General features: G+C 40.2%; 1 protein-coding gene across 2 annotated transcripts in view; it reads right to left on the minus strand.

The window, feature by feature from the left end:
• Window positions 1-27180, minus strand: part of LOC122570483 (acetylcholine receptor subunit alpha-like 1) — a 163355-nt gene that overhangs the window by 46650 nt on the left and 89525 nt on the right. The window contains exons 3-4 of one of the 2 annotated variants that reach the window (XM_043732851.1): window positions 22973-23017; window positions 11273-11382 (exon numbers count right to left, since the gene is read on the minus strand). In XM_043732851.1, the coding sequence (XP_043588786.1) occupies window positions 11273-11382; window positions 22973-23017 (155 nt within the window). Of the gene's footprint in view, window positions 1-11272; window positions 11383-18382; window positions 18484-22972; window positions 23018-27180 lie in introns of those variants that run through there. The other variant, XM_043732852.1, reaches the window with a different exon arrangement.

Raw genomic sequence — 27180 nt, forward strand, 5'->3', positions numbered from 1 at the left:
CCCTTGCAGCTCTCAACCGCCTTCGATAACGGAGTTTCGTACTTAGAAACCGAAACACACCAATTAGCAATCAACGTGTATCAGCTGGCATCCAATTTACGACGGCGAGACGCTTGTGTTTATGCGAGAAAATGTATAACGCAGCGACGCGTTTACTTGGCACCGGAGGCTGGTTTCTGGGGAACAGCAGAGGGTGGCAGCCAGGCTGCAGGTTCGGGATCCTAACAGGGCCACGTGTACTTGGCATATTTTAGGTCAGTCGGCAGCTAGGCCGCTATGATGCGGCTGGATGTCGGGGCGAGCACACGACGTCGACGTCAACGACGGGAACACGCCGTCGGGAGGTTGACGAAAGCACCGACGAAGGAGAGCGCTCAGAGATACAAGCGACAACCACGACGATAGTCGAACAAGCGTGTGTTTTCCCGCTCGACGACGAAGATAATTCCATTTTGTACAGCAACGAGCACGTTGCAGTTGTTTCGGGATTGTTCTTCTCCTCTCGGGATCATCTACTATGAGCAAGATCGAGTGAGAACATCGTCTTCGGGTAGTTGGAGGTTGGGTTAGTGGCGTGAAAATGGAAGGTGAAACCGTGAGAGATATCAGGTGCACTGGCACAGCTTTTTCTTAGATAAAGATGTAATTACGTAGTGTATCTTTCGGTGGATTTATATAAGTGTGGTTGATTTGCTAGAAAACTGACGCGATTGGTAAAAGTAAATTTTTTAGGAAATCTCAAAGGAAGTTTCAAATAAAAAGTTTTAAGAGAAAAATTATTACTTGCGAGCGTCTACGTATTTGTAGGATATTTCAACGTGCAAGGATACACAGAATGCATGAAATGTTTAGAAATATCTAAAATATTCTACATAGGTTTTATTTCTTGTGTATTTTATTAATCCATTAAAATCCAGCTAACTATTACGGTTAAATAACATTTCATTTATAACTTTGTTTCTTTACACATTAGTGAATTTTGTTTTTTAACGGTATGTTCATGGAACAAAATTAAGAGAGTTTGTTTACTATTTTTGTCATCATTGTTTATCCTCGATCCGCTTCCTATAATTTTATAAAGTTCGAAAAAATTAAAATATTTCTAGCACGATAAACTATATTTCCTAACATTGTAGGTATCGTATTCCTGATTTCTGCAGCGGACTTTTGCAAAGTATTTGCTATTTTAACTAATTTTTGTATCTCATAGGAACAATATATAAATTACTGAATTTTAGATTTTCCTTTCTTTCCGATGTTTCAAATATCCCAAAAATTGTATTTTCTTAACAACCCTGCGACATTTATATTAAATTGGCGCAGAGAGAACCAAGGACATTCAAAACATTTCAATTTCGATTCGATTCAGAAGAAAGGCGATAAATCACAGATGATAAAGCGTCGATCGATTAATTCGAACGAGGGAAGAGGAAACAACGAGAATGCGCGGACTCAGGCGCGATCCTACGAAATCGTAAGTTTAGTTAATTTACACAGTGAAAGCGGAAGTCCGTAACGGGGCTGACGCGTGACTTACGAGCATTAAGTCAGAAATTTGATAGTCTCGCGAACAGTTCAATTTCCTCCTAATTTAACACAGCTCCAACTACGCGCTTGTCTTATGTTTCAAACGTTAAATGTATCACTGTGTACGATAAGCCGTCGGTGTTTAGGGGATTGTCGCGTGCCTCGAGTCATCGCGCACCTTATGAATCATAAACTTAACGGCCCCGTGTCGTCCCGTGGACAGGACGACTTCACCGAGGTAAATTCCAAGAAGAAAGGAATAGCAGTGTAATTCTGAAAACATATCCTATGACATTACGAGCGACAGTATTGTTTCACTGTTCATTGATATCGTTGTCACACGCCTGGTGACTTGAGAATGTATTAGGTTGTCCGAAAAGTTCCTTTTGTTTTATCAGGAAATAGTAGACGTACAACGTTTTTTGTTTTATATTATTTTGTCGAATTACGTACAATCCATTTTGTTTTGTCGAGATAAACACCGCGACATTTCACACACTTGGTTTCACGTTTGTATAAACGTGCATTGTCGTAAAAAACACGTTTGCGAAAGAAAGACTTTCCGGACAACCTAACACTCTGCAGAATGGCGACGAGTCCATTCTCTTTTCTCTCTTTTTTTTTTTTTTTTTGCATGGAAATGATCACGGTATATGAAACACGATTTGCGCAAGATAACAGAAAATTAGAACTGGATAAATGTATGATTAAACGCAGCACTCGTCAACTTGCTTATTATTTCAAGAATCAAAAGCTTGTTTGTAACTCAACGTACAATCCGGCGTAAAAATAAGTGGACAGATAATGGAAGTAGATATGAACGAATTATGCTCGAACTAGTAGATACTAATGTTATATAATAAAGTATTGTTTCTTATATCTGCTTATAGTACATAGATAATTTGGTAAATAATTGAAATTAATATTTACGTTCTTGTGTAAGCAAGCAGCATTTAACGAAACTTCGTTGCTATTCATTTTCACTACCTGTCCATTTATTCTAGTCCCGACTGAATCTACAGTCTATCCACATCTCAATACATATCCGAACTTCGTGCTATCTATTTGCCATGTAGCTGCAAACACCATTAATATTCCTTTCTGTGTTTCTAACAGCTTCGAAAACTGCAACTGTATCACTTTAGATTTCGCTTTGGATCATTGTTATACCGGTAATCAAGCTACGAACTTATTCGAGGCACATGGGGATGCGTTCAGTGTTAATTGAAAATCCGTCTGTTACAGACTTCGTGGTAGGAACTGCGGATGAGGTTTTAAAGGTTAAACGCGTGACTGGAGGAACTGGGAATTGGCAGAATATGCGCGAGGCGAGGAAAGTTGTATCTCGCGAGTAGGTCCGGCGTGGTTACTTTGAGGCCGCGTTACTTCGTTAACGCGCGTTCGTGGCGCGCGCTGCGACCGGATTACCGCGTCTGGGACGAGCTGCAGGCGCAGTAATCCGGCGATAATGGAGTAACGAGATTCCGGCTCACGTACGTTCCCTGCATATTTTAACTTTGCATTTCGCGCTGTCCGCCCGCACGTACGCCGGCGGGTCATTGTACCGAACCCTTTTGCCCGCTTCCCTCTGACGACCGACACCTATTTACTCCCGTTGATTACACCGAGTGTACCTCGACACCTGGTATCGGTCTCTGTTGCCTTTGTATCGTTTCCTTGTGCTAGCAACACTCGTCCCTCTCTCGATCGCCTTCTGATTACTGCGTTTAAGCTAAAACGATGGTTTGGCAATTTTAAACAATCAATACGAATATAAATTATTTAACACATTACTCACGGGTCACGAGATATCTCGTTTTCACGTTTTTTCGATTGAACCGATGACTTAAGCAACCAGAGACAAATGTTTTTGTTACGTTACCAGGGTAATGAAGCCTTGCGCATTCTTGTGACAATTGATTAGCAAAACAACTGAATGTTGACATTGCAAGCATGTAGAAACAATCAATCAGTATAGCCAGTACATCGGTAGATCTGTACCCTATAAAGTGTTTTATTGTTGTACATTTTGTTATTTCAAAGTTCGTGTTTTAATTTGTAAGGAAACAACTTTTTAAAAATCATTTACATTTTCAATCTGTTACTGATAAGTTATAACAAAAATTATTTTATGAAATAGGTTCTAACATTATAAAAGCAGCAAAATGACACATAGATGTAAAGAAAATGAAAGTCAAAGTGAATTGTTGTTTGATGATTTATCTGATGCACCAAACAACACTTGCGACGAAAATGAATTCAGTGATAGCAGTAACATTCTTGAATTAAGTGATGCGATCAGACATGGAAGAAGATCGAATAAAAAATATAATACCGAATGCAAATTAAAAATTTGCATATACGCACCCTATTGCTTGCCAAGCATGCTTCTGGAGCGTAAAAAAATATGCGGGGCCTGGGAGCGCTTTGAGCGCGCAGAGCGCCGTGCGCAATGTGTTAATAACAAAAGCACGGAAGTAGTGAAAATAATTAATTCGTAATTTCTCACAGAAGGATATTTCGTGATTTCTTATTACACGTTTCTTCTATTATGTATTTTTCCATACATCTTTCGTTCTAATTTCGTTCGTATCAGTTTAATATGTTTTCCGTCACTACGTAACATAATATACTTGACAGTTGTATCTATTCCGTACAGTTAGTATATTTACTTGTTCCGTTTGTTATTCTTTGTTTTTTATCAATCATAATCGCATTTGATGTTAAATCCTTTCCAAGCTTCACGACGATTCGCCTTGAATATTTCATCCATTTTCATTCTGGCCAAACTCCTTCTGTAGCGAGAGACTATCGGACAATTAATTATACCGCTGGCGGAAGGATTTCACGTGCGCGCTTATTCTATGCAAAACGAAGCCCTCGTATTCCACTGCAACCTAGATCTAGCAGCTAGCGCTGATTACATTCACGCCTGTGTCATTTCCATATGGGATGCCTGATCGAAAGTTCCGTAATCGCGAGGAACCCGACGAACGAGAACGAGAAGGACGATTGAACGAGCGCGTGATACGGCACGTAAAAAAGGGCCGCATACGAAAAAACACTTTGCCCACCCTTTATGCGGCTTTCTTTATACGGACCGAGCATTTGCATCGTTGATTGCGCCCCGACGCTTCGCCGAGTTTATTGGATCCTGTCCTATCTGTTTCGAGCCAATACAAGAGCCGCGGGTCTGCGCTTTTTCGCCCGCTATTGGATCACTTTCAACGAAAATCGTTTTTCCTCGATACAGGGCCGAGATGGAGCCGCCAGAGAAATAGTTTCCATGTAATTTCAACTTTTCCCTCGGTGCATGATCCCCTTCCCCGTGAAACTAGTTCCACTGTGTCTGTCTTTCCATCCCTTTCCACGTCTCCTCGGCACCGATCTCCACCTTTTCGATTCTCTAATGCGCAATTAACCACGTGGATCAGTTCGTTCCATAAATATTCATCGATCTTCTTCGACACGATTAAACGACAGCGGCGTTGTACCATCATTATCAATTCAACGTCGATATTTTCATAATGTTGAATTGTTAATCATCTCGAGTTCCGAACGATTTAACAACTATCGTTAGTTGCTTCATCTATCGTTACTTCTGGATGAATATCGCAATTGCCAGCGGCCAGGCTTAGGATCTTTCCCTACAATTAATGAAAATTAATGTGATAGCTGGAATTGGAATTTTAATCTAGAAAGTAATGAAAAGTAAGAAAAGAGTCATACGCGCACATCGCGATCTCCACCTAATATTAATTATTTCTAACAGGTGGATAAAATTATTACGTACCGATCGACATCCTAGTCATGTTCGTTTCATTTTCATTTTCCAGCTACTCGGGTATATCCGATACGGCCGCGTATTTCCAGGTTTTTCGATTAAATCCGCTGGTTCTCGATTAACCACGAATATTGTTACTGCTATTGTGCTGCTTCGACGGACACAAACCAGATATCCCGGATGCTTCTGTTCATCGGGTTTATCTTGGCCCCGAATGAAAATCGTATTTAACGGCGCGAAGAAATTAAGTTTGATAAACGAGACCGGATTTCTTGTTCCAACACCTCGGGTCAGACTTTCACTTAGTTACCGCGGATATTACGTTCGCTGGCACGTGTATCTTCCAGGAACACGAATCTTCTAATATAACGCCGCAACTTTGCCGTATGTACTTCAATTAAAGCGATGGAAACTGAATATTTATGAGGGAACCGTACCTCGGAGACGTTCCACGAGAAGAAACCGATAATTTCATGAAATTTATGTATACCTATTTGATACTCCGAGACTTGAAATGCTTGCAACTTATTCCTTTTTCTATAATATATGAATCTCACGTTATGGAACGCCCTACAAAAATGTAGCATTATATTATATCAAGTTACGTATCTTTACGAATGAATATAAAGACACGTGATATTGCTTTCACTGCGTCGTTCTTACAACAAATATTTTATTCAAGTTAGTAATTGCCTAAAAAATTTCTTGATTAATTTGAAATAACTAATATCTTACGTGAATTCTTTCGCTCACTCAACAGTAACAATATTTTGGAAGGGACGCTACTGCGTATATTTTTAATAAACTTATCTCTTATTTTTAACAATTCTCTTTGCAACCTTTCAAAATACCGACTCGTCCTTTTCATTTCTTTTCATTCTCAACGTTGTGAATTTTATTTATTACAGTATTTACAACAGATTTTCCAACCTGGAAAAGGTGTACAAATACTATCGTCAAACACTGTGTATTTTATCTATCGCTATAAGATAGTGCGGATGGTCCAGGGCTTTAGCACAGTGCTGTATATTACACGGTATGTCCCATAATCGATAAGTTCAATTATAAACGGAGCCGCGAAGTCGCGCGGTACGCCCATCGACAGCGAGTCGGAATATCGAATTCAGATTTATCAAGGTGTTAATATTGAATGCAACTCGTACAATGACCTGCGGTTTTATTTATGACAACGTCGACTGCAGTGAAACGCGTTATAGATCGGTCGTTTCTTAATTAAATTTCATCCGACGATCTGTCCTGGCCCCTCGATCTCACCAACGTACACCCTCAGCCTCGTCGCGACTTATCGATTTTCCGCGGCAAAACTTCGCCACCCTACTCCCTTCCACAACTTTTTCAGTCCCCTGAAAGAGCCTTTTTCGGCGGAACTTTTCACCAAACTTTCTTTTCATGAAAAACTCCCTGCCGCTAATAAATGTCTCCATCCAATGGTATCTAATTTACATGTGCGCATATAAATTGCTTTCATAAGTTCTAAATTGTAACTTCAACGTTCTCCAACGATACGGACCCTTGCGTTATTGCGATGTCCATCGCTTTAAATCGTGTGTATATTTTAAAGAAACGTATGGCAAACGAGAGAAATCGTAGAAGCTTTCGTTACATCAGGAGGGATTTTTTAAAAGCCAAAAGACATTACACGAGCAGACGAATACCTAGCTTATCATCTTTAATATAGGATTACGATTCACACGTGTGGCCAAAAGCACTGTTCCTCTGCTAACAACCCACGTTAAACATCCATTTAACAAAGACATTTATTCTCCTCGTTCTCTACAAGCGACTTTTTAGTCGTTCCATTTAAGAATCGTTCAAAGTTTGCAGGAAACTTGGCGAATAATTCGCGCCCACTGCCACCGCTTGAGAATTCTTTAAACATCGCGAAACTATTCGTCAAAACTGCACTTGCCGCTACGTGCTCCGTTCCTACCACCACTCCGCCGTTCCCATAATTCACACAAGCCTCGTGTTCCGTTTTTCAAAATTATAGAACCGCTCGTAAACTCTCGATTTAGTAATAAAGTACGTTACTACGTATAAACGATTGCCTACATTTTCAATGATAATTTGATAAACCAAACACAATTGGGAAGCTTCCTGAAAAAGTCGTAGCTAAGATAATGACATTTTTACACCTGGTCTTACTTCAATAATCGAGACCTGCATTTGTGTAAATGTACCTGAAAAGTTTCTTGGTATTTAACCCTTGAAATTGAACGAGATTATTAGCCGTTCCGATATCGCGCATCTTCAAGCTTCTCGTAGAGTCTGAAGAGTCTGGGTACACGGGAACGAGTGCTATGCACGTCGAGTGCGCGGCTCTTTGGTTGAAAATGTTTTTATTCGTCGTTTTAGAAGAATGTGTTTAGCCGAAGGGCAGCGCAACCACGCGCACATTCATAAGAAATAGTATAACAATGAGAATTTGGAGGCGCCGCCTCATCGACGATTAAGTCGATTCAAAGATAACGCCGTAAAACTTATCGCAGAGGAAACTAGAGAAATGAGAAACGTCAGACGACTCACAGTCAAATTTACCGGAGCAACTTGACTCCCATTTAATTGATACATCGTCTAAGCTTAAGGCAACCTTCTCACGCTGGTCGGCAATGGATGTTGACCTCGAACTTCCATCCGAGAACTTGCAAGTACGAGTGGATTGTTCGAGACTCGGTGTCTCGCAAATTCAGGCTGAAACTTTCGTGTCTTATATTCTTCACGCTCGATAATTCATCCTTTTTCACCGTTCCCTCTTCTAAAAGCGGCTGAAAGCAATCAACAAACTTCCATCCCTCGTTCCATCTAGACAATAAAGCCGTGACCAAGTTATTAAACAGCGAATTGCCTTCGACAGAGGGGTTGAAGTTAAAATTCGATAAAATGGTCAAAGAGGGGCGAGGAGAGGGAGCGAAAGGAACACGGTCACCAGGTCTCGGAAACGTCAAATGGAGCGAACACCATCAAAATTCATCTTGTAACAATATCCGCATTATGCGGCGTATCTCGATATCACGAGATCACCGAGGAATCCCTTTCAACTCTTCACGACCACGTTTCCTTTGACATTCGTTTCAAACAAGCCGCTCCCCCTTCGTCTGGCCCCATCTTCAACGACGACGGTGAATTATTAATAAGATTCGAATATTCCATACAAATTACTCCCACCTTGGTGGCAGAGAAGATCGAAGAGGCGGACGACAAACTCGCTCGTAGGATACATTTGCATGCTGTCGGGCTGCACAAAGCCCCGATACTTTTTGAGCCTTTCGAAGCGCTGCGCCGTCGGGACAATCGATTCGTCCCCTCCACCCCTGTTCTTCTCTGCCGCTGTTCGAGTAATTGAAATAGCGTAATGTATGTCGAGAGTTTCGACTTTCGAGAACGTTCTTTATGACTTAGCATTGAACGCGTGGCCGTGCCGAAGCCACTCCAGTGCGTAATTGAAAATAAAACTCGTGGAAACGCCGACGCGTCTCCCAGCAGCCGTGAGACCTCGCGTAGGAGAAAACGCTGCGCGGCTGATATAATGAGAGGCGCACTCGTCGGCGCAAACAGGGGGAAAAAGTTTGATCGTACGTTTCAGCAAAGAGGGAACGATCGGGCTCTTCGGCCGAGCACGAGTCAAGCACGTTGCGCCTTCGGGCTGGAAAATAGGCGCAAAATTTCTGCTCACGCAGTTTGCTTTCAACTTCAGAAGAGTTAACCTTCTTTAGCTGAGAAGCATCGGTAACGAAACGGTTTCGAAAAGCCAAACGGTTTACTCGAGCTTGACAATTGAATCGTGAGAGACACGCGGACATCGATAAATAGAAAATGCCACCTTCGTTCAAACCAAGTTAACTCGAGTTTCATCGACGACACTAGTATCCCGTAACTAGCGTAGAAGCAATTAAATTCTTGGAAAAGTACGAAAGAAGTGGATTCCTTCGTTCAAATTACTTTGAACGTGTAGCAAAGTTTGGGAACGTTGTGTTGAAGTGGAATTCAATTTCTACTTGGGACAACTAGCTGTAACTAAACTAGCTTCCATTCCATCACTTGTATCATCGTTCGCGCTAACATCTCGTAAGATTTTCAGACGAGATTTCGCGTGAACTGCTTATATAGGAAAAATATACGACTACATTTGTTAAATGATCATGAGCGGGATTTGAATTTGAATACAAATTCTCCTTTCTAGGTATGGCAACGTGCTAAGTTAATGCATATAAAACGTCGCTTCTCTAAAGCTCGAATTCGACGGGGCAATACGCATTACGTTTTATTAAATTTTATCCTATCGTCAATTGCTAGATTTTTCGAAATCATTTGCACCGTTTAAAGAAATTCATAAGAATTTTAGTTCACCGAGTAAGAATCTTCCTACTTACACGCTCGTTGCTATACGCCATAATCCAGATACGTTGATACAGATAACCAATAAATACACCCATAGAAACGATCGAGACCATCTTAATTTTACCTGAATTGGCTTAAGAGCACTCGATTTCTTATCCTACAGATACAAGGAAGAATTCGGTATACGATAGTCGAGCACGAAGTCGGCCGGGAGCCATTTAGGCTACAAGAATGGCGTCATGACGACTCGACCCTACTTCCTCGTAAAAGTGTCGTCCTTGGGGCGAAGTACATCCTATTTCTCAGCGTTAGCTCGCCTCGGTCAGGATACGTGGAGCTCGTGTGTGTCCCGTTTCGGTCGTGGATTTTCAAAATGGCCTTAGCGGGCTCTCGGCTGAAAACGTCACGTACTGGCGCGGAATATTCCACCGCGGTTTACGAGATACCGTGCTCTGCACTTTCCACTAAAATCCTATGAAGTATGACTGGACCAAGATGAAGGACGCCGCAGCGTACCGTGACCGTATCCCAATACATTGGGACCAACGTCCGAAAAGAATGGGCAAAAGAGGATCAACGTGGGCCAGATTAACGCGAAAAACCGGCTGAAATATCCTCAGCCCTTTTGGATAACTGTCTCTCCCCTTCTAGACGATAATTCGCGCGGTATTTCTTAGACTATTATAAAGCATGGGTCATGTCTATACTTCAGAGGGTAAATCTACATACTAAAAAGTAAGCAAATAAACATCACATAAAAACATGTCCTACGTATTTCAGTTTTCGTGTTATGGATGATTAACTGTTCAAAGTATCCGAAGCTTAGCTGTAATTTCAGCGAATGTTTTTCATGCTTTTTTATCGATTGCTTCTCTTTCATATTGTTATGTATTTGTTGTAAATTATACAGTCGGTCGATAAGTTCTTATCAAATATGCCTGTCATATACTTCTCCTGTGATCATCATTGGCAATAAGTTGATTAACCCGTTAAGATAAATAAGTAAATAAATAAATATATTATACTCTTATCTCGCGACACTTTTTAATTTGAGTATCCGGTAAAATTGGAGTATCGTTAAACGTGAACGTATCGTCTTTATCGGCGTGTTTTATCGTGCCCCGAGCACGTTTATAAATTGCAGCGAAAGGAAATTAAAGGATGGTTAAAGCCGGAAAATCGAGCACGTGTAATATCGTACGCGACATCGAACGTATCGAACAGCTGTTTAAGCTAGTCCTTTCCGGTTATAAAAATAAAATCGTTTGGACGAACAAATTGCATCCGCAGTCTGGCTTGCACCCGGTTTCGTGCAAGACGTCTTGTGGCAAATTGCTCTGCTCGGTCACGGTCGTATATTTTATCGGTTTTTATCAGTGAACACGACGCCCGGTCTTGTCGAAACGGCTAGCGCCATTTAATGCGCTTAATTTTGTCGTCCAGCCGTTAAAACCCTCGAGACGTCTCTAGTATTTCTCCATTGTTATATCTCGAAATAAACCAATATCGAAATTCTATCTCTCGCAAGAGTATCAATTTCACCGCTATCGGATTTAATCCGGTGAAAAAGTCGCGTGACCAGACGTAATTAGATCGACTTACTTGTTGTAAAGAACAATGTCCGGCAACCATATATGCTCCGACGGCACGTGGAGGGTGTCGACACCGCCATAATCATCCGGGTTCCACTTCAGCTTGTAATCGTTCCACTCCTGCAAGCAGAAACAACGCAAAAATAAGTCTCGTTTATTTTCGTTCTTCTACCATGGTAACGGATACAGAGTGGAGAAAATGAATACAGCGAGCATATTTTAAACAGGCGATCAATCTCGATAATCGCACAGTGCTTCGACATTTTTAATTACTTTCTACCAATTCCGATTATAACTCACGAGTTAAACTTTTGTCTGTGAAAAATAGTAATTGTTCGGATCATGCGATATGTACATAACTGAAACACTTAACAGGAGGTTAAACCAAAATTATGTGAAAATTAATTAAACTATTTTGGATCGTAATTGAGGCAAAGCGTAGGTAGGTCTGTGTGTGCAATTCATCTCGAAGATGAGGTCGAAATACGTCAATAACTATATAATAGAAGGTGTACGAAACTTTGGACAAATCCTGATTACGTTAGACTCTGCCGTTTGGTGAACTAATAATTCCGTTTGAAGCCAAGAAACTTGCTACTCTGGAAAATAGCAATACAGCTTCGCACGTCGTCCAAACTTGCCTCCATTGACCATACTTGCACTTCGAATCGAATTATCGTTCGCTGTACTTCAAATAATTACTCTCTATAAGCTCTCCACCTGATCTTCTTGAGAATCCTTCAGATAGAAACCTCTCCTTGCAAATACTGGATCATTCCCATTTAAAATTTACGTCTCCAATTAGACTTTGAACGATTAAACGCCATGACAAGATGAAACGTGTGAAATTCTCGCGAACTCTCCATCAACTGTCCCTCTTTAAAGTAATCGTTTCGATAAACCAGCGCATTCGTAACAACTTTCGCACAGTTTCACGTAACATTAAACAAAACTGACCTCCATTCGTCCATTCCGCGTTTCTATCGAGTTTTCGCCGCGTTCAATATTCATGTCGTTGTCGGGTTATGCGTGTCAATAAATGAAATAAATCGGGTTTTCCTTATCGCTGACTCCATTTCTACGCTTATACACTACAACTATTGGCATCTCAATACGCTAAAATAAAGTACGACCTTAATATCAAAAATACCGAAATATCGTTTACGTGAAAAATATTAAAATATTAAATAAATGTAGCGAATTACTATGCGAACGCGTGCGATGAATAGCAGGTCGCGGTTGATTCTTTGCCGATCCGAAGACCAAGAAGCGAGTTATAAGTGGAATAAAGAAACAATTTCCTTCTCTGACTAACTTCGCGAATACTTCGTATGATAGAAACGAAGAAATTGCGGATTTAGTTGTTGGATTGTAAGGAATTTTCTGGCAAGAGGTCTGCTCGAGACGACAGGTCTTGTATTTCCTGTATTTTCCTCCAAAAAATCTCGAAACATGCGAACTGCAGTTGCCTAGAGGTATCTCGAGTTATGGTTGACAGCATACTGACGCTAGTTCGTCGTTTTCTGGAACGGTATCTAGGAACCTTTGAAATCGAGTACCAACGATAAGCGACCGTTCTTTCCGTGATTTTTCTCCACGTTGCTACAAGTACCATCGACAAACATAAACGAAACATAGACAACGAAATGTTATAGAATCGATAATTTGCCACGTTGGTAAAAAGCAGTAACGTACGTTTCATGCGTAATTCTAATTCATCAACATCACGCGCAACGATCGACGGAAATCGTAACAAACGATCGTTGATTCCCAACCGCGCGTTCCACCGAAACGATATCGATCGTTACGAGGTACGTACGGTGAGTCGGTGTCCAGTTTGCCATCCCGTTGGTCGATGAATTCGATGATTGTAAATAATTGCATTTGCGCGGACGAGCTGCATGGTCGACGAATTAAACTCCGCCGATGCGTTCTCCGATGACTTCGGGCGGTTCGCTTGATTTTTAATAACATTTCAACGCATCGAAACCTCCTCTATTGATATTCTGTTAACGAAGCGAAACGTTCAAGGCGTTTCATCGACCAATGGTTCCAAACTATACAGATTCTCATTATGTAGATTGCCATGTTTCTTAGGCAAATTTTCCAAGCAAGTTGGAGAATTCAATAAAATCGGCTTGGTCCTCGCTTGAAATACACGAGAAGGAATTAGGAGGCTCGTAAAGGTACACACATGTGCGGAACGATCCCGGAGACGTATCGATTCCCACGGGCATGAATTATTCCGCCTACAATTAGCCAAGTTTCGTCCTATTCGGCAAAAATTCTGCGCACGATTCGCCTAGCTCCGTTTAAATCAATTACCGTTGCGTGAATGCCAGCGAACCATTTCGAAGATTTTTAAAAAGACACAAATAACCCGTAACCATTTATTTATTTATTTTTCCGTTCTTTTTTTTGGAATATTACTTTTTAAAAACCATACAGGTTATGACAATATTTTACACGTAGAAGGGAACAAAAGAAATGAAACAAGTGAAATACGTAGCGATGACACGCTGCGATTGAAAAATAACGCAACCTGAAAATGATTGTCAGGCCAATAAACCCTTTGCTCGGGCAAACGGCGGACCATCATTGGCGGAATATATTCGCTCGATTATAGCGTGCACGGCGCGGAGTCGATTCAATTGCGCTGAAGCAATTAACACTTTGTCCACCGCGGCTGCCACGCGATGTACTCATTAAATTGAACGACCGAAATTTCCTCAGGAAGCTACGACCCCGTCGTTGTTTCACGAGGCCCGTTTGTTAGCCTCGTCGGAAGCGGTCGCTCTTCCTCCTGCCAAAATTTCTGCTGCGTCGCAAAGTGGCAATAGATCAGACATTATAACCACCTTTCGGACGCACCGCGACGCTTTAAACAAATTAGTATCTGCGCCGGAAATATCAAGCAGAGGAATGTCTTGTTTGTGATTGTACAACAGGCACTCTCCTTTCGTATTTTATATACATTTTACATGTATGTTTATGTATTTCCACGTGCGTTCTGCGTACTTTTGCATATTCCCCATAAATGTCCAACTTGATGTGCCAATTGTCCGACTTAGGTCCTGTTTAATCGCTGCTAAACTGTTCCCGAGACCAGTACGCGCACAAACTATTTACGACAGCTGTTAAAACTTTATCGAATCTGTAAACGTGCAGCAATTGTAAAAGTCGTTGGCTCAAATCGTCCCTTTGAGTCGTCGGCTCTTAAATTCCAATCGGTTTCTTTGAGACAAGGAAAGTAGATTAATAAAAATCCGGCCAGTAAGACCGTTCGTCTGAAAAGTACGACTCGCTGGCCCATAAAAATTTCCTTTTCTCCTCGGCGCGGCGATAAATTACGCGAGGAGAAGCACGCCGATACAAGAAGGACCGTACGAGCTCGTAAAATCGCGACCGGTCGCGGCGACACTCGGAAAAAACGATGCCAATTTGACGCCGTCGCCGCGAGGCAAACTACTTTGGATATCGCTTTTGAAACTGCTTGACAAATACCGCTTGTTAGTCTTCCATGCTAGAAATGGATATCGCTTTCGGGCTACCACGGGGTCGTATTTTATTCCTCCTTAGCCTCGTTCAGTGAAATTGGGACTGTCAACCGTTTTCAGAATGTTTTGTACGCGTTGATTCAACGCCGGTGAATTTCTTGCGAGTCCAGAATCTGCTATAATAAACTTTGTAACGCGAAGATAGAGGAACAGCGCTCGGTTATATTCGACGGAAAGTAATGGCTCGACGTCTCACTTAAAGGGTGGATTTAATACGTTCCACGTTGGGCGTGTAGATACGCCTACGAACTTTCCGTTCGGTTGGTTACTTTTATTACTAAACTAAGCGTGAAATATTTTATAAAATTACACACCAACCATTGAATATAGATAATGATGCTTTTACGACGCATTTCGAACGTTATACATAGTTCTATAGTATTACGCGTCTGTGTATTTTAAATCTTATTTTATCAATTTACCGTTACATTGTATTTTGTTAACGCGTTACACCCCTAAAGAGCAATTAGTTTATTTATAGCGACTGCTAATTCGTAGATCTTAGATTGAAATTAAAACAAGACCCAAGGTATCAATTCTTCTTCCCAAAATCGAACATTAGCAAAGTAACGATTATTCATACATGTATTTTCTTATGTTAAAGTATATAACGCATGCCATTAATTGCTACGTTAATGAAACATTATCAACCAAGTATACTTATCTATGATAATTATACATGGCTATTATGAAATACGTAATGAGTAGATATTTTAAAGAAAATAATAAAACTGAAGCCTTCTCCGATGCGTCGAAATGTTTTAATAAAGGGCGGCAATATGAACAAAAAGGTGATCGATGAACAAAGAATCCTAAAAATCGATATGGCAAGGGATGCGTTAATTACTGTTCACAATATCTCTGTTCAAAAATAGCAACTGCGAACGTAAACGAGATTCGATACGGACCAGAACCTAAGTTAAACTGTTTGGTTGGCGGTGGCCTTATCGTTTTCAGCAAATGCTGTCGCGTTATATCGGAAAGTCATCGGCCTCGAAGGAGAAAGCTAGTAGCTCTCCGTGGGGCGGGAAACTAAAATTGCGCTCGATTTAGAACGACAAGGACGTCGAGCTGTCGTGTAACCCTTTAAATTCATGGATATCTAGAAATTTTCGTATTTCCGCGGCAACGTCACGAGCCTGTTCCCTTAGTCTGCTGAATTTTCGATGGATTCGCGAAAAGAGAGGGAATTCACAGCCGCGGCAGCCGATGTACGAAGATTGCCAGCTTATTCCGCCGTCTGACGATGCCAACAGCACGAAGAAACTGACTCACGCTGGCACAACACGTTCCATCGGCTTTTACAACGGTTATACGCATCAGGCGTGTTTCGATCGATTTGTCGAAAAGAATGCGAAATAATAGCGCGAACGGCGGATCAAGCGATCTTAAGTTCAGGGCAAATCTACAGCACTGTTTTCGTTAAGAAACTGGAGGATTGCCAGTAGAAGTGACATTAATTTTCATGAAGCAATAAACTCTCGAAACGAGATTATTCGAAATTGCCTTTAAATATCCTTTCACCGTCGAAATTATGCGACTTGGATCGCAGTTCTTGCAGCGTTTTTAGTTCGAATGGCGGCTCGGTTACGCGAATAGAAAAGTAATGGAATTTATGCGGTAACGATATCTGCAATTAAGTTCGATTCTTACTGTGTTAAGCATCGAACGATTCGGATTCTTCGCTCATTCGTTATTCTTCCAAAGTTTTCGTAGACAAAAATACTACGTGTTATGAACAGCGGAACTTTTCTCTGCGATAAGAAACCACGCTGGTTCGAGGAGACAGAGAGAAGGGTGGGATTTTAATCGAGCGAGTGGAACAAGACTGTTTGTGGTCTCACTGTTGGTGCTCAGCCCTACAATCGGTCGTGAAAGCACCTGCAAGTGCTAGATACACCAGCTACTACCAACAATGCCGAGATGCTAGAATAAATGCGGCCAATTTTACAGATATTCGGCTGCCTGCTTCTTCAGGAGTTGCAAGAGTCGATGGTTATTCGTGTTTAACCAACCGCCGGGTTAAACGTCATATCGAAGCGTTCCTTTCGGATTACAGAAACGAAATTGAGGAGAATTAAAGATAAGAATTGTTGGATGAAACGATGATGACACGTAATCCACCTGCCTCCTTTGAAAAATTGACTTTGAACCAATATTAATATTGAGATATGTGTAATTTTGTGTGTTACACAGGATTAGTCGCGTAGTAGTGACACACATATATGAGTATGGTGTGTGTGTGTGAGTATTTGCGTGCGCAGCGTCTCGTAAAACGGAAGAATGCAACTGTTCCGTACGCATGATGGTGAAAAGATGGTGAGATAAAAAGAGTACTGAGGCACGTGCAATGTGTATTTACGAATATCTTGTAAATCACATATTCAATAAATATGAAACTATTTTAATATCATTTCTACATGTAATGTGAGTGTTCCTATACATTTATATTTATATTTATATTTATTTCAGCGACTAAGACCCACAATTCTCAACAGCTAATTTTCAGTTTTTGTATATACTTTTCTATTATCTCACTTTCGTACGACGTAGCATCGCGATGGTTATTTGAACAATATCAGGATACGATACGTCGCCGATCTCCATTGAATTTGTTATTTTCCCTTTATGTTACATTATCGTTGAACGATCATTTCAGAAACTAACCAAACAAGAAATAAATATCAGAACTCTGGCGTACCCGTTTCAAAAGCCTTCACCGATACGGAGAAGTGAAAGAAAACGAATTCTCGCTACGTAATTTTAGCAAAGTCCCGTTTCTTCTGTATTCCAATTATTAAATAACCGCTACGCGAGTCAGCAACACAAGCAGCATGAACACTTAGTTGGCCGAGCTACCCATTCTATTATTAAATTCACAGTCGTTCTACGGTCAACGATAAAACGAACAAAGAGGAACGTGGAGGAAGTTTTCCGTCGAATTAAAAACTCCTCTTTCTGCTGTTTTTTCTCGAACCGTTCGTTTCAAGGTATCGCGAGTAATCTTCTAACCGCGCTTTCCATCGTAAAAACATAAACGAACTGCAAATACAGAGTCACAAAGGGCCAAGGAACGGAAAACTTGTCGAAATTGTATCCCTATGTAAATATCATCGGGGCAATTTTCACGATGCAGCATCCCCTTTGACCGCCAAATATTGCCGGAACAAACGGGCCTGAGAATCGAGATGCAACGACCTTGATAAAATCGAGCACGAGGCTGGCAAAGTGTATCGGAAGCCGATTTTCATAAGAACCGCGATATGCTCACGGAGAAAGGCGTATTCAATGGAACAAAACTTTCCACTTTTCGTTTCAGCATCCCTTTGACCATCCAACGAATTTCAATTAATTCTTGCACTTCATTGGAATTGCCTTTGCCTGCGTTTCGTCTGAACTCCGCCAGGAAAAGTGATTCACTTCAGGAAAGTTATTAAAAATCGATACTAGCCCGATTAACGCTGTGGTGCTATAACTATTCACAATTCTGTTCACGTTATGCTGGGAAACTGTATACTCCACGATCGTAATTTAATTACTGAACAAGCTTAAGTTATAGTTACATTGAATGCACGTTCTAACGAACAGTCGTTCCGGCAAATGAAACGTATAAGGTTCGAGATGCATATCCCATTGACTAAGGATAGACGTGTCGTTAAATGTGTCTTCGAGTCTCACGTTGTGAAATGTCGACTGGGAAAAAAACAGCGCTCTCCGCGATTTATAACGTCGCGATGATTGCAATTAGTCCGTTTAAATGCGCTCCATTTGTTCGAACACGACTTGAGTTGGTGCCCGATTAAACAAACTTCTGGTAAATGAATTCGCCTATCTGAACGTGAACTATTTACTATTACGCGAATTAAAAATTGTAAGTAATGAGAACGTAAGTATTTTTCGCACGACACGTTCAAATAAACGGAATTCTGCCGTACATTGAGTACAAATTATAGAATTTTTTTATCAAATTACATTATTAAGTAGAATAACGTAGGTAATTAAACGAATAATTGAAGTAAAACAGTACTTCAACGTAATTTTATATTAGAAAGTAAAATATAGATTGCGCGTGTGGAAACATATTTAATTTATATATTTAATAATTAATTGTTGAACAATGGTATATGCTAAGAATAAAGTTAAGAAAATGTATAGATTGTTATAAAGTATTAGGATGGCTTGTAAAAATGAAAAAACAGCCGTCAATTTATAATAAAAATTACAAAATTGATAAATTTGATTGTGTTATAACGAAAAAATCATTTTTCATGATATCGGCAGAAGTCGTTAACTCTCGATCAACCATTCCAAGTGCTGATTCGAAAAAAATATACCGTTAATATAAAATACGTGTACCACTAATTGAAAACAATTCCACTGCTGATTTAAAACAATGTGTTATTCATTTCAAACAATTATACCATTAAAATTTTTTACGTAATTAACACTAATTGAAAACAATTCCACTGTTGATTTAAAACAATTTGTCATTAATTTCAAATAATTATACCGTTAACTTAAAACAATTTTGCTGTTAATTTATATTTATAACAATTGTGCTGTTAATATATAACCGTTGTTTCATTAATTTATAAAAATACACTGTTAATTTAAAACCATTAACATTCCATTACTTTTTAACAGTCATTCCATTAATTTAAAACGATTATACTCTTAATTTAAAAGAATGATACCATTGATTCGAAACAATGTCACTATTAATTTAAAACAATAAAAGCATCAATTCGTAACAATTAAATTAATGATTTATTTTATTTTATCTAATATTAACTACATCTTTCAAATCTTTTAAATGGTACTTTATTTCTATTTAATTCTATTTTTTTATTTTAAATACAATACTTATTTTCTCGTTTAACTGCTTCATATAAAATCCTTGCCAATGTAAAATGTAACTATTAAGTGACTATGCATGGAATTTAACTCTTGGTATTCGCTCAGAGACATGGGATCGAACCATGTTCGTAGATTTGAGGAAGAAAACGCAATCAAATCAAAGGCAACGAGATCTCGTCATTCAATCGTGCTTGATATGATTGATAAGTCGCATGGTTTAGTTATTTTCTTTACTTTATTTCTGTTAATGAGTTCAATATTGAAATATAGCTACTTGAGCGCAGGCACGAACTTAAATCTCGCAATATGTATACGTGTAACATTCACGTATACTTCAATAACTAATAACATTCGATTTATTTCTATTGAAAGATACTTGAAAGATATCTCCACGCTCGTATATAAACTCGATAGAGTTATTTAAAAATTCTATTTTCCTTTTAATGAATTTCAATCTATTCTCATAACTTGTAATATTTTCTGGTTTTGAACACATAATTAATAAAATTATTTGAGAATCAATACAACGCTATTAAATGTGTTTAACAATTTCCTATATGCTGTACCCTGTTCCCTTTAGGAAATTAGACATCACATTTTAATTAACAATAATATATAGTATTACGTCAACGGGTTACATATTGTATGAATTGCAACTTGTACGATAATAATCTGTACTGTCGCGCGCTTTATATAGATAGAATATCATATAGATAGAAAATCATATTAAAATCAGATGTTCTACAAACCTTCTCAATACCAGCAGATGCTAATTAATAAATTTCAATCTCTCAACTCGCTACTTCTTTACTATCAATTACTTTCACATCTTCTGCTTCCAATAACAAAAATTACAATTACTCGTGAACTAAATATAACACAAGCATGTTTAACAAACTTTCATATAATCTATCCATTTCTCCAATTGTACATTAAATTAAAACAGACAAAATCAAGTATAACGTAGGATAGATATTTTATCGATAAATAAAATTACTGATTTATGATGTATAATGGAAGCCCAGTGTTTCGTACCGCGACCCAGTCATTACACACTCGTCCATTTCTTCATTCGCAACAGTCTTTCGAGAAAAGCAGTTTCTAATATTCTAAAGCTGCCATTTACCTTCATTCTCTGTCAATGCTTCTCCTCCTCATTTAATTTCGGGTGTATATTTCATTTCATACGCCAATGTATTATCTAGAGGCTGAATACTTACATTCAGAATTAATGAACAAACCCATAGCAGAAGATATTTCGTCTAGATAAAGAAACAGAGGTTCAGTTGTCCATCATCAACGATCGAGGCAACAATGAGGGGACTAAAACGTTGCAGCCACCCCAGTAGCGTACACACGATTGTTTACTCCGGCATCGGTGAACTTCCAAAATAAGCAACGGGGAGGTTCGACTTGCCTTGCCATCTCCAACAATGGCAAACAATTTCTCGCGACTGATAAAGAACAGCCACTTCGCTTGGCAGATGATCCTGGCCGACGGCATACTTTTCCCTGTCGGTGTGTTACGTACGTGTCCCTCCCCTGTCTTTCCACCGGCCAGATGCAAGAAAAAGAGGCGCGAGATCTATTGACGCGGACAAACGACTAGTGGCCGGGCCAAAAGGAAAGAATGCCGGCGAAAAACCAACAGGCTGCCAGCCAGTTGCTTGCCGATTCCAGCAGACGCTTTGAAAAAAATTCCTCCAGACTTGCACCCAATTTCTTGCACCCTCTTTCACTCCCGAAACACTACGGGTCGCGATTCATCGCTCAACTCTCTGCTGTGTTGTCTGAGGATAAAGAGGAATCCCAATTACAATTCTTGATTCAACTTCAACGTCGACTTCTTGTTTTGTGTGACAGTGTTCGTGGATGGTTCTGAAGGGTCATTCGGATATGTAAAAATTCCAATGTACACCTACTTTCAGAAATACTGTGACATTTAAAGAAAAGCAGAGTAAGTAAACTTGACAAATCGTTAGACCTTATCTAGAACACTGGACTGTAGATAATTTGTATGTTCGATATCACCACTCATATATGACAAGTCGAATATCTTCTTTGTTTATATATACTGTTTTAATCAATTTTGCAAATAATGTCGCAGTTTGTTGCCGCGTAATTGGAATGATCATTTTGTACAAATACGAAATTCGAAGCGACTAATTATCTAAAAACTGTAGCAGCAAGCTCCGGAAACAGCACATGTTGAAACCGTGTCACAAATCGCGCGATTGAATTTTTTAACATCGTATCTGAGATTGAAATAAAAATTGCATAAAGGCGATGGAAGTGTAACACTGCTACCAGCATAGAATAATGGTGCTATTCGCTAGACACGCGAATTCTCTCTGTTATGGTCGCTGAATTCGTGAAACGAAACGCGAAGTGAAAACAGAAGAAGAAAGCGGAGAAATGGCATGGATAAAAGTGTCTGCAGACATTGAATCGCATGGAACGGGAAGAGGCCTAAGAGGGAGAGAAGACTGGCAAGAAGTGGTATGTCAATAAGGATCGACTACCGTTTCGCGATTCCGATTTCGAATGTAGTCAACAAGCACGAAATGAAATTCGTCTGCTTTGAAATTCCAAACCTAGCAGAAAGGAGAGATATAGCAGCTGATGGTCAAAGTGACGCGCGTCCTCCTCTTTCGCAGCGATTCCGAATTTCTCCCTGTTTCCCCGTTCTCTCGTCCGGCTATAGTAACGGCAGAGGAAAATCACGTTTCGTTCTCATCTTTCTGGCGATCGTTTTCCACCGTGAACGACCGACTTGCACGGATTTCGCTGGCATAAGGTCCTACGACCTATTCCGCCGGCTCCTGGGAATCGTTTCGCGAATCGGCAACGGTACGGTTCGTTAAGTTGAGTCGCGGCGTTTTCGCTCGGGGACAACGCCACGGAAATGGAAACGCGGCCATATATTTAATTCCAGCGGCGCGAACGAAACCAGCCACGAGTTTCCTGAAACCTGCGCGTTCAACCGTCAAACAGAATTTAGTTCTTTTTCTTTCTTTTCTTCTTTTTTCTTTTTTGCTTCCCATAGTTTGTTCTTTTGGCCACTGTTGTGCGCCCTCGGCGCGGTTAATTTAACGAGCCGGCTTTTTAAAAGCGTATATTAACTCGGCGAGTTTCAATTAATACACGGCTGCGCGAACCGTGGTTAATTAGCATGTAGGCAGTATATTACCAGGGCATAATGTTCGAGGGAATGAAAAGGGAATCATTCGAGAATGATACTTAAAATTGCGAAATTAAAATTAGATGTATATTGGTAGAAAGTGTGTGGTACTCACTTGTTCCACCCAAACGTTCGTCGTCATGATCTGGTTCTTCAGGTTCTGAAAAAGAAAGCAGAAAGAAGACACTTGAGGATCGGATGTCCAGAAGCGTTCTACGGTCTTGAGGGTTTCTAGTTACCGGAGGACGGATTTATTGGGTTTTGCAGATATTGGAACGATAGGCGAGCAACGAAGAGAGGAGAAACGAGCCTCGAGCAACCCAACAAATCATCTTACCTCCGGTGTATACGCAGGTTCAATTTCTCGCCGCTCAGAGCTTCGAAATTTTTCGTGAATCTTTCTTACCATGATCGACAACGTCAACTGCAGTTTGGAATAAGCTCAAAAATAATTAGATGCCGATTTATTTGGCAAAGTGGGATAGATCTCGGGCGTGATACTGGCCCATCGCGATAATGAGATTTCCAAAGTGTTCGCAAAGAAGTTTGCTGAGTCGATTAACGCTATTCTGAGATCAATCTGTTTGATCTTTAATCCATTAATTAATTAAAGAGTGAAATAATATGCAGAAGATGAGTGAGCGCACAAATATTTTTTAAATAGTGTCGTACATTTTTTTTCGGAAATATAATGTTCAGGTAGTTTAAGAGTATTACGAGGAAAATACACGACACGGTTTCAAAAATCCAGATGGCTTTAATTAATACCAGCGAATTTTTGTTTAAATACTTGTTTGTTAAATTATCAGAACCGACTCAAATATTGTGGCGATACTATTTATTGTATTAAACGCTATTACTTTTATTGTTTCTATTTTATTTATTCGTCATTAAACACATGTGTGTTGCCAACTAGTTATGTCCGGTTGTATTGGTTGTCCAAAAAGTTTCTTTCGTTTTATTAGGAAATAATAGACGCACAACGTTTTTTGTTTTATATTATTTTGTCGAATTACGTGCGATCCATTTTGTTTTGTTGAAACAAACACTACAACATTTCACAGACTTGGTTTCACGTTTGTATGAAAGTGCATTGTTGTAAAAAGCACGTTTGCAAAAGAAAGACACTTTTCGGACAACCTAATATATCAAAAGTTGGTAGTAGAAAGGTAATTTCATTGGAACAGCAGAGTTAAAGAATACTCTGTATCGCTACTGTTACATCTACTATTTCAATTTTGTTTATTTTTATTGATCACTGAACACGTACCATCGCCAATTACTTATTCTCCATCTCACGTCAAAAATACGTAGAAGGAAAGCAATTTCAGTCGAACAGCAGGATCAAAGGGCTCAACGATCCTTGGTGATCGACGCTCGATCTTTCTCTCTTGGAAAGGCGGGCGTCGTTAAGAATGCGCCGAGCAAATCCCTTGATCCGGCAATTAGATTCCTGTTTTCGACAAACGTTCCGTTTTCCTTCGAGCGGAGCGCGAGGTTTTAGCGAAGACACCGCCAGCGAGGATTTGCCAGCGTGATCCGGCCGCGCTTCTGCCTCCTCTCTACCCCTGTTTTCCCGGAAAACTGCAGTATAGGAAGAAAAATAAGAGAGGAAACGAAGATAAGCCGTCGCGTAACAAAACCTACGACCGTTTTCACAAAGGGGCGAGAATTATGGTTCCAATGGGGACGCTGTCACGTGGATTAGAAGAGATTGGTGCTGCGGACGCCTGGCGCAATTACACGCGGTAATTCGGATGCTTTTGTGCGCAACACTAATCGTGAGGTATAAAAATTTTGCCCAGTGAACAATTATTCGACATTTTTTCTATGTAAATCCCCGATAAATTGATGAAAAGTCAACTCTTTCTCGTTTCATTCCGTTTTGGAATTGGTGGTCCGGATATAGGGAATATTTGGAATTTCCACGATGGGAAAACCGGTTCGAACACAGCCGTCAGATGCGATCGCGATCGTATAAATCGTTTTTATACGCGAGCGTCCTGCTTCAAATTACAGCGGAAATTGTTATTCCGAGCGGGGCCGAGATACGGCCACTGTCTGTATGCTGCAATTATGCAACGTAAATGAATTCGCCGTGTTGCCGCGGGCACGGTTTATCTCGCGTGCTATTTAAAACGTTAAGAAAATTTGCGTTATTAACGTAGAAATATGAGACTTAAGTATTTCCAACGTGTCGTGAACGCGCTAGTTTGCTTAGCTGCCGCCTCAGCTTTTGTTATGCGGTGAAATATGGATAACAATTTGTTGAAAGACGCTAGAAGTGTTTTTTAGAAACCTGAGAAGCATAAGAACCAAGAGACAGGCAGGCATAAGATAAAATTCACGCAGATCTTTGTACGTTGCAAGGTAAAGTACGTCTGACAACGAATCACCTTATTTTGCTGTTCGTTTCACTTGCCAAACATTGTTACGGCGCGAACAAACGATAGGTCAAGTAATAATCTTCAACTACTTTGCGAGTGTTCGAATGAAACAAAACTCAGGTGTCGAGCATTAATTATAGTAGAACTTCGTTCTTAGAATATATAATTCGTTCTATTGTATATTATATATATTATAGTATATATAAACGATATTTTTATAGAGAATGTGTTCAAACGTTTGTTTCTAATTTGAGTAAATTACACGTGATAAGTATTGAGGTTGACTGATAGAGGAACAAGTTGATGAATTTGTAATAGAAAAATATATTGAAATAAGTATAGGTATAAGTATAGTGTATGCAGATCCAGATCCTCACTCTTACAGTGTTACAGTAGAATAGGAAGCATGATAGAGAGCACGTTCCTATATTTATAGCAAAGGACATTAGGAAAAAGTGAACCTTAATGTGTATCTCTAGCTGAAGGATACAAGAAACAGCAATAGAAACCTACTCATAGCTCTTTTGTTTCTAGATCTTGTAACCCAAAACAAAATTTATATTCAAGGGCACGATAATATGGACCTCTCCTTATTTTCAATTTTTTCACTAAATTCTATTCTCCTCGTAACAGCGGCCTCCAGGTCACGGATATACAAAAGAAAAGGTGTAGAGTTTTTCTTGAAGTAATTACTTCAACAATAAGAAAGGAACAGCTGAACTGTTCAGCTTCAGTTTTGCGAACATCAGCTCCTATTATCCGAATCAGATAAAAAGAAGAAGAGCTGGAGAGACTAACTAATGGAGCTCTATCATCAGAATTTCTCGACTATCCCAATTTTCGTCCCCTAACTTGTTCGGATATATAAGATTATGCTATAGATACTTTATGATGTAGTGAAACATGTAGTCACGATATCTCAACCAATTCTGATAATTCAACGAGAAAGCTATTTTTCTCAAACTCAAACCAATATCCATTGATATTCGGACAAGATCTATTAATATACAACAGCGTTCGAAGGTATCTTCTTTCTTAAAAAGTAGAAACCACCTTGCGTTTCAAGTAATTTAAACGTTTTCGCTGGATGTCGAATGGAAGACTGGAAAAAAGGAAAATGCGATCGTTCCTTATTGTCGCACCGTTATCCTCTAAAAGAATCGCGCTACTTCGGCAACGATACGTGACGGCGTAAAGAGTCGAGCCTAGGTTGCCTCGATACGCCCAGGTTATCTAAAAGGTCTGACGTGTAAACGCATTGCCTGGCCCCGTTCATTGGCTGACGATCCTAAACGAAGCGCTGCAGAAAACAGCCGCGTCGGTTTACGTGTAGCCGGTCTAATGTTATGGAAATTGGATGTCGAAAGAAAACAGAGGGGTCGGCATCGAGCTTACTCCGGAGACGTACGAATAGAAGAATACGAGGAAACTGTGTTTTCCCGGGCCACCCCGGTTGCGATCCATTTTCCGCCCGTTACACCCTATCTTCTTTTCCCTCGCCTTCTTCTTCCTCCCTCAGTCGCGTGTAATTTCAAGTTTCACTTTCCCCGTCTCAGCCGTCGTCGAGCCTCTCTTAACCGCGTTTTCTCGCTTTTCAGTCCCTTATCTACCGTTCCACGACTCGACCCACCCACTCACGCGACCCCTCTTTCTCTCGTTTCGATGTCGTATCGCCGCTATCTATTTGCCAGTTTACGCGGTACGTTCGGGTCGATTTCAAGAGCACGCGTGTGGCCAATTCCAGCCGTTTAACGACACCTCGGCGAAATTTTGGGGACAGAGACGCAAGAGGAAAACGACAACAGGCGGAATCATCTTGCCGGGGTCATTACTTTCTCTGCAAGCGTTCGAGCCCTGAAGGCCGTGGAAAATTTTCAAGCGACGGATGCTCGACTTTCTTCTTGCCCGAATACAGAAATTATGCACCGGGATGTGC

The sequence above is a fragment of the Bombus pyrosoma genome, linkage group LG9 (assembly GCF_014825855.1).
Source record: "Bombus pyrosoma isolate SC7728 linkage group LG9, ASM1482585v1, whole genome shotgun sequence".
NCBI classification, from domain to species: Eukaryota; Metazoa; Arthropoda; class Insecta; order Hymenoptera; family Apidae; genus Bombus; species Bombus pyrosoma.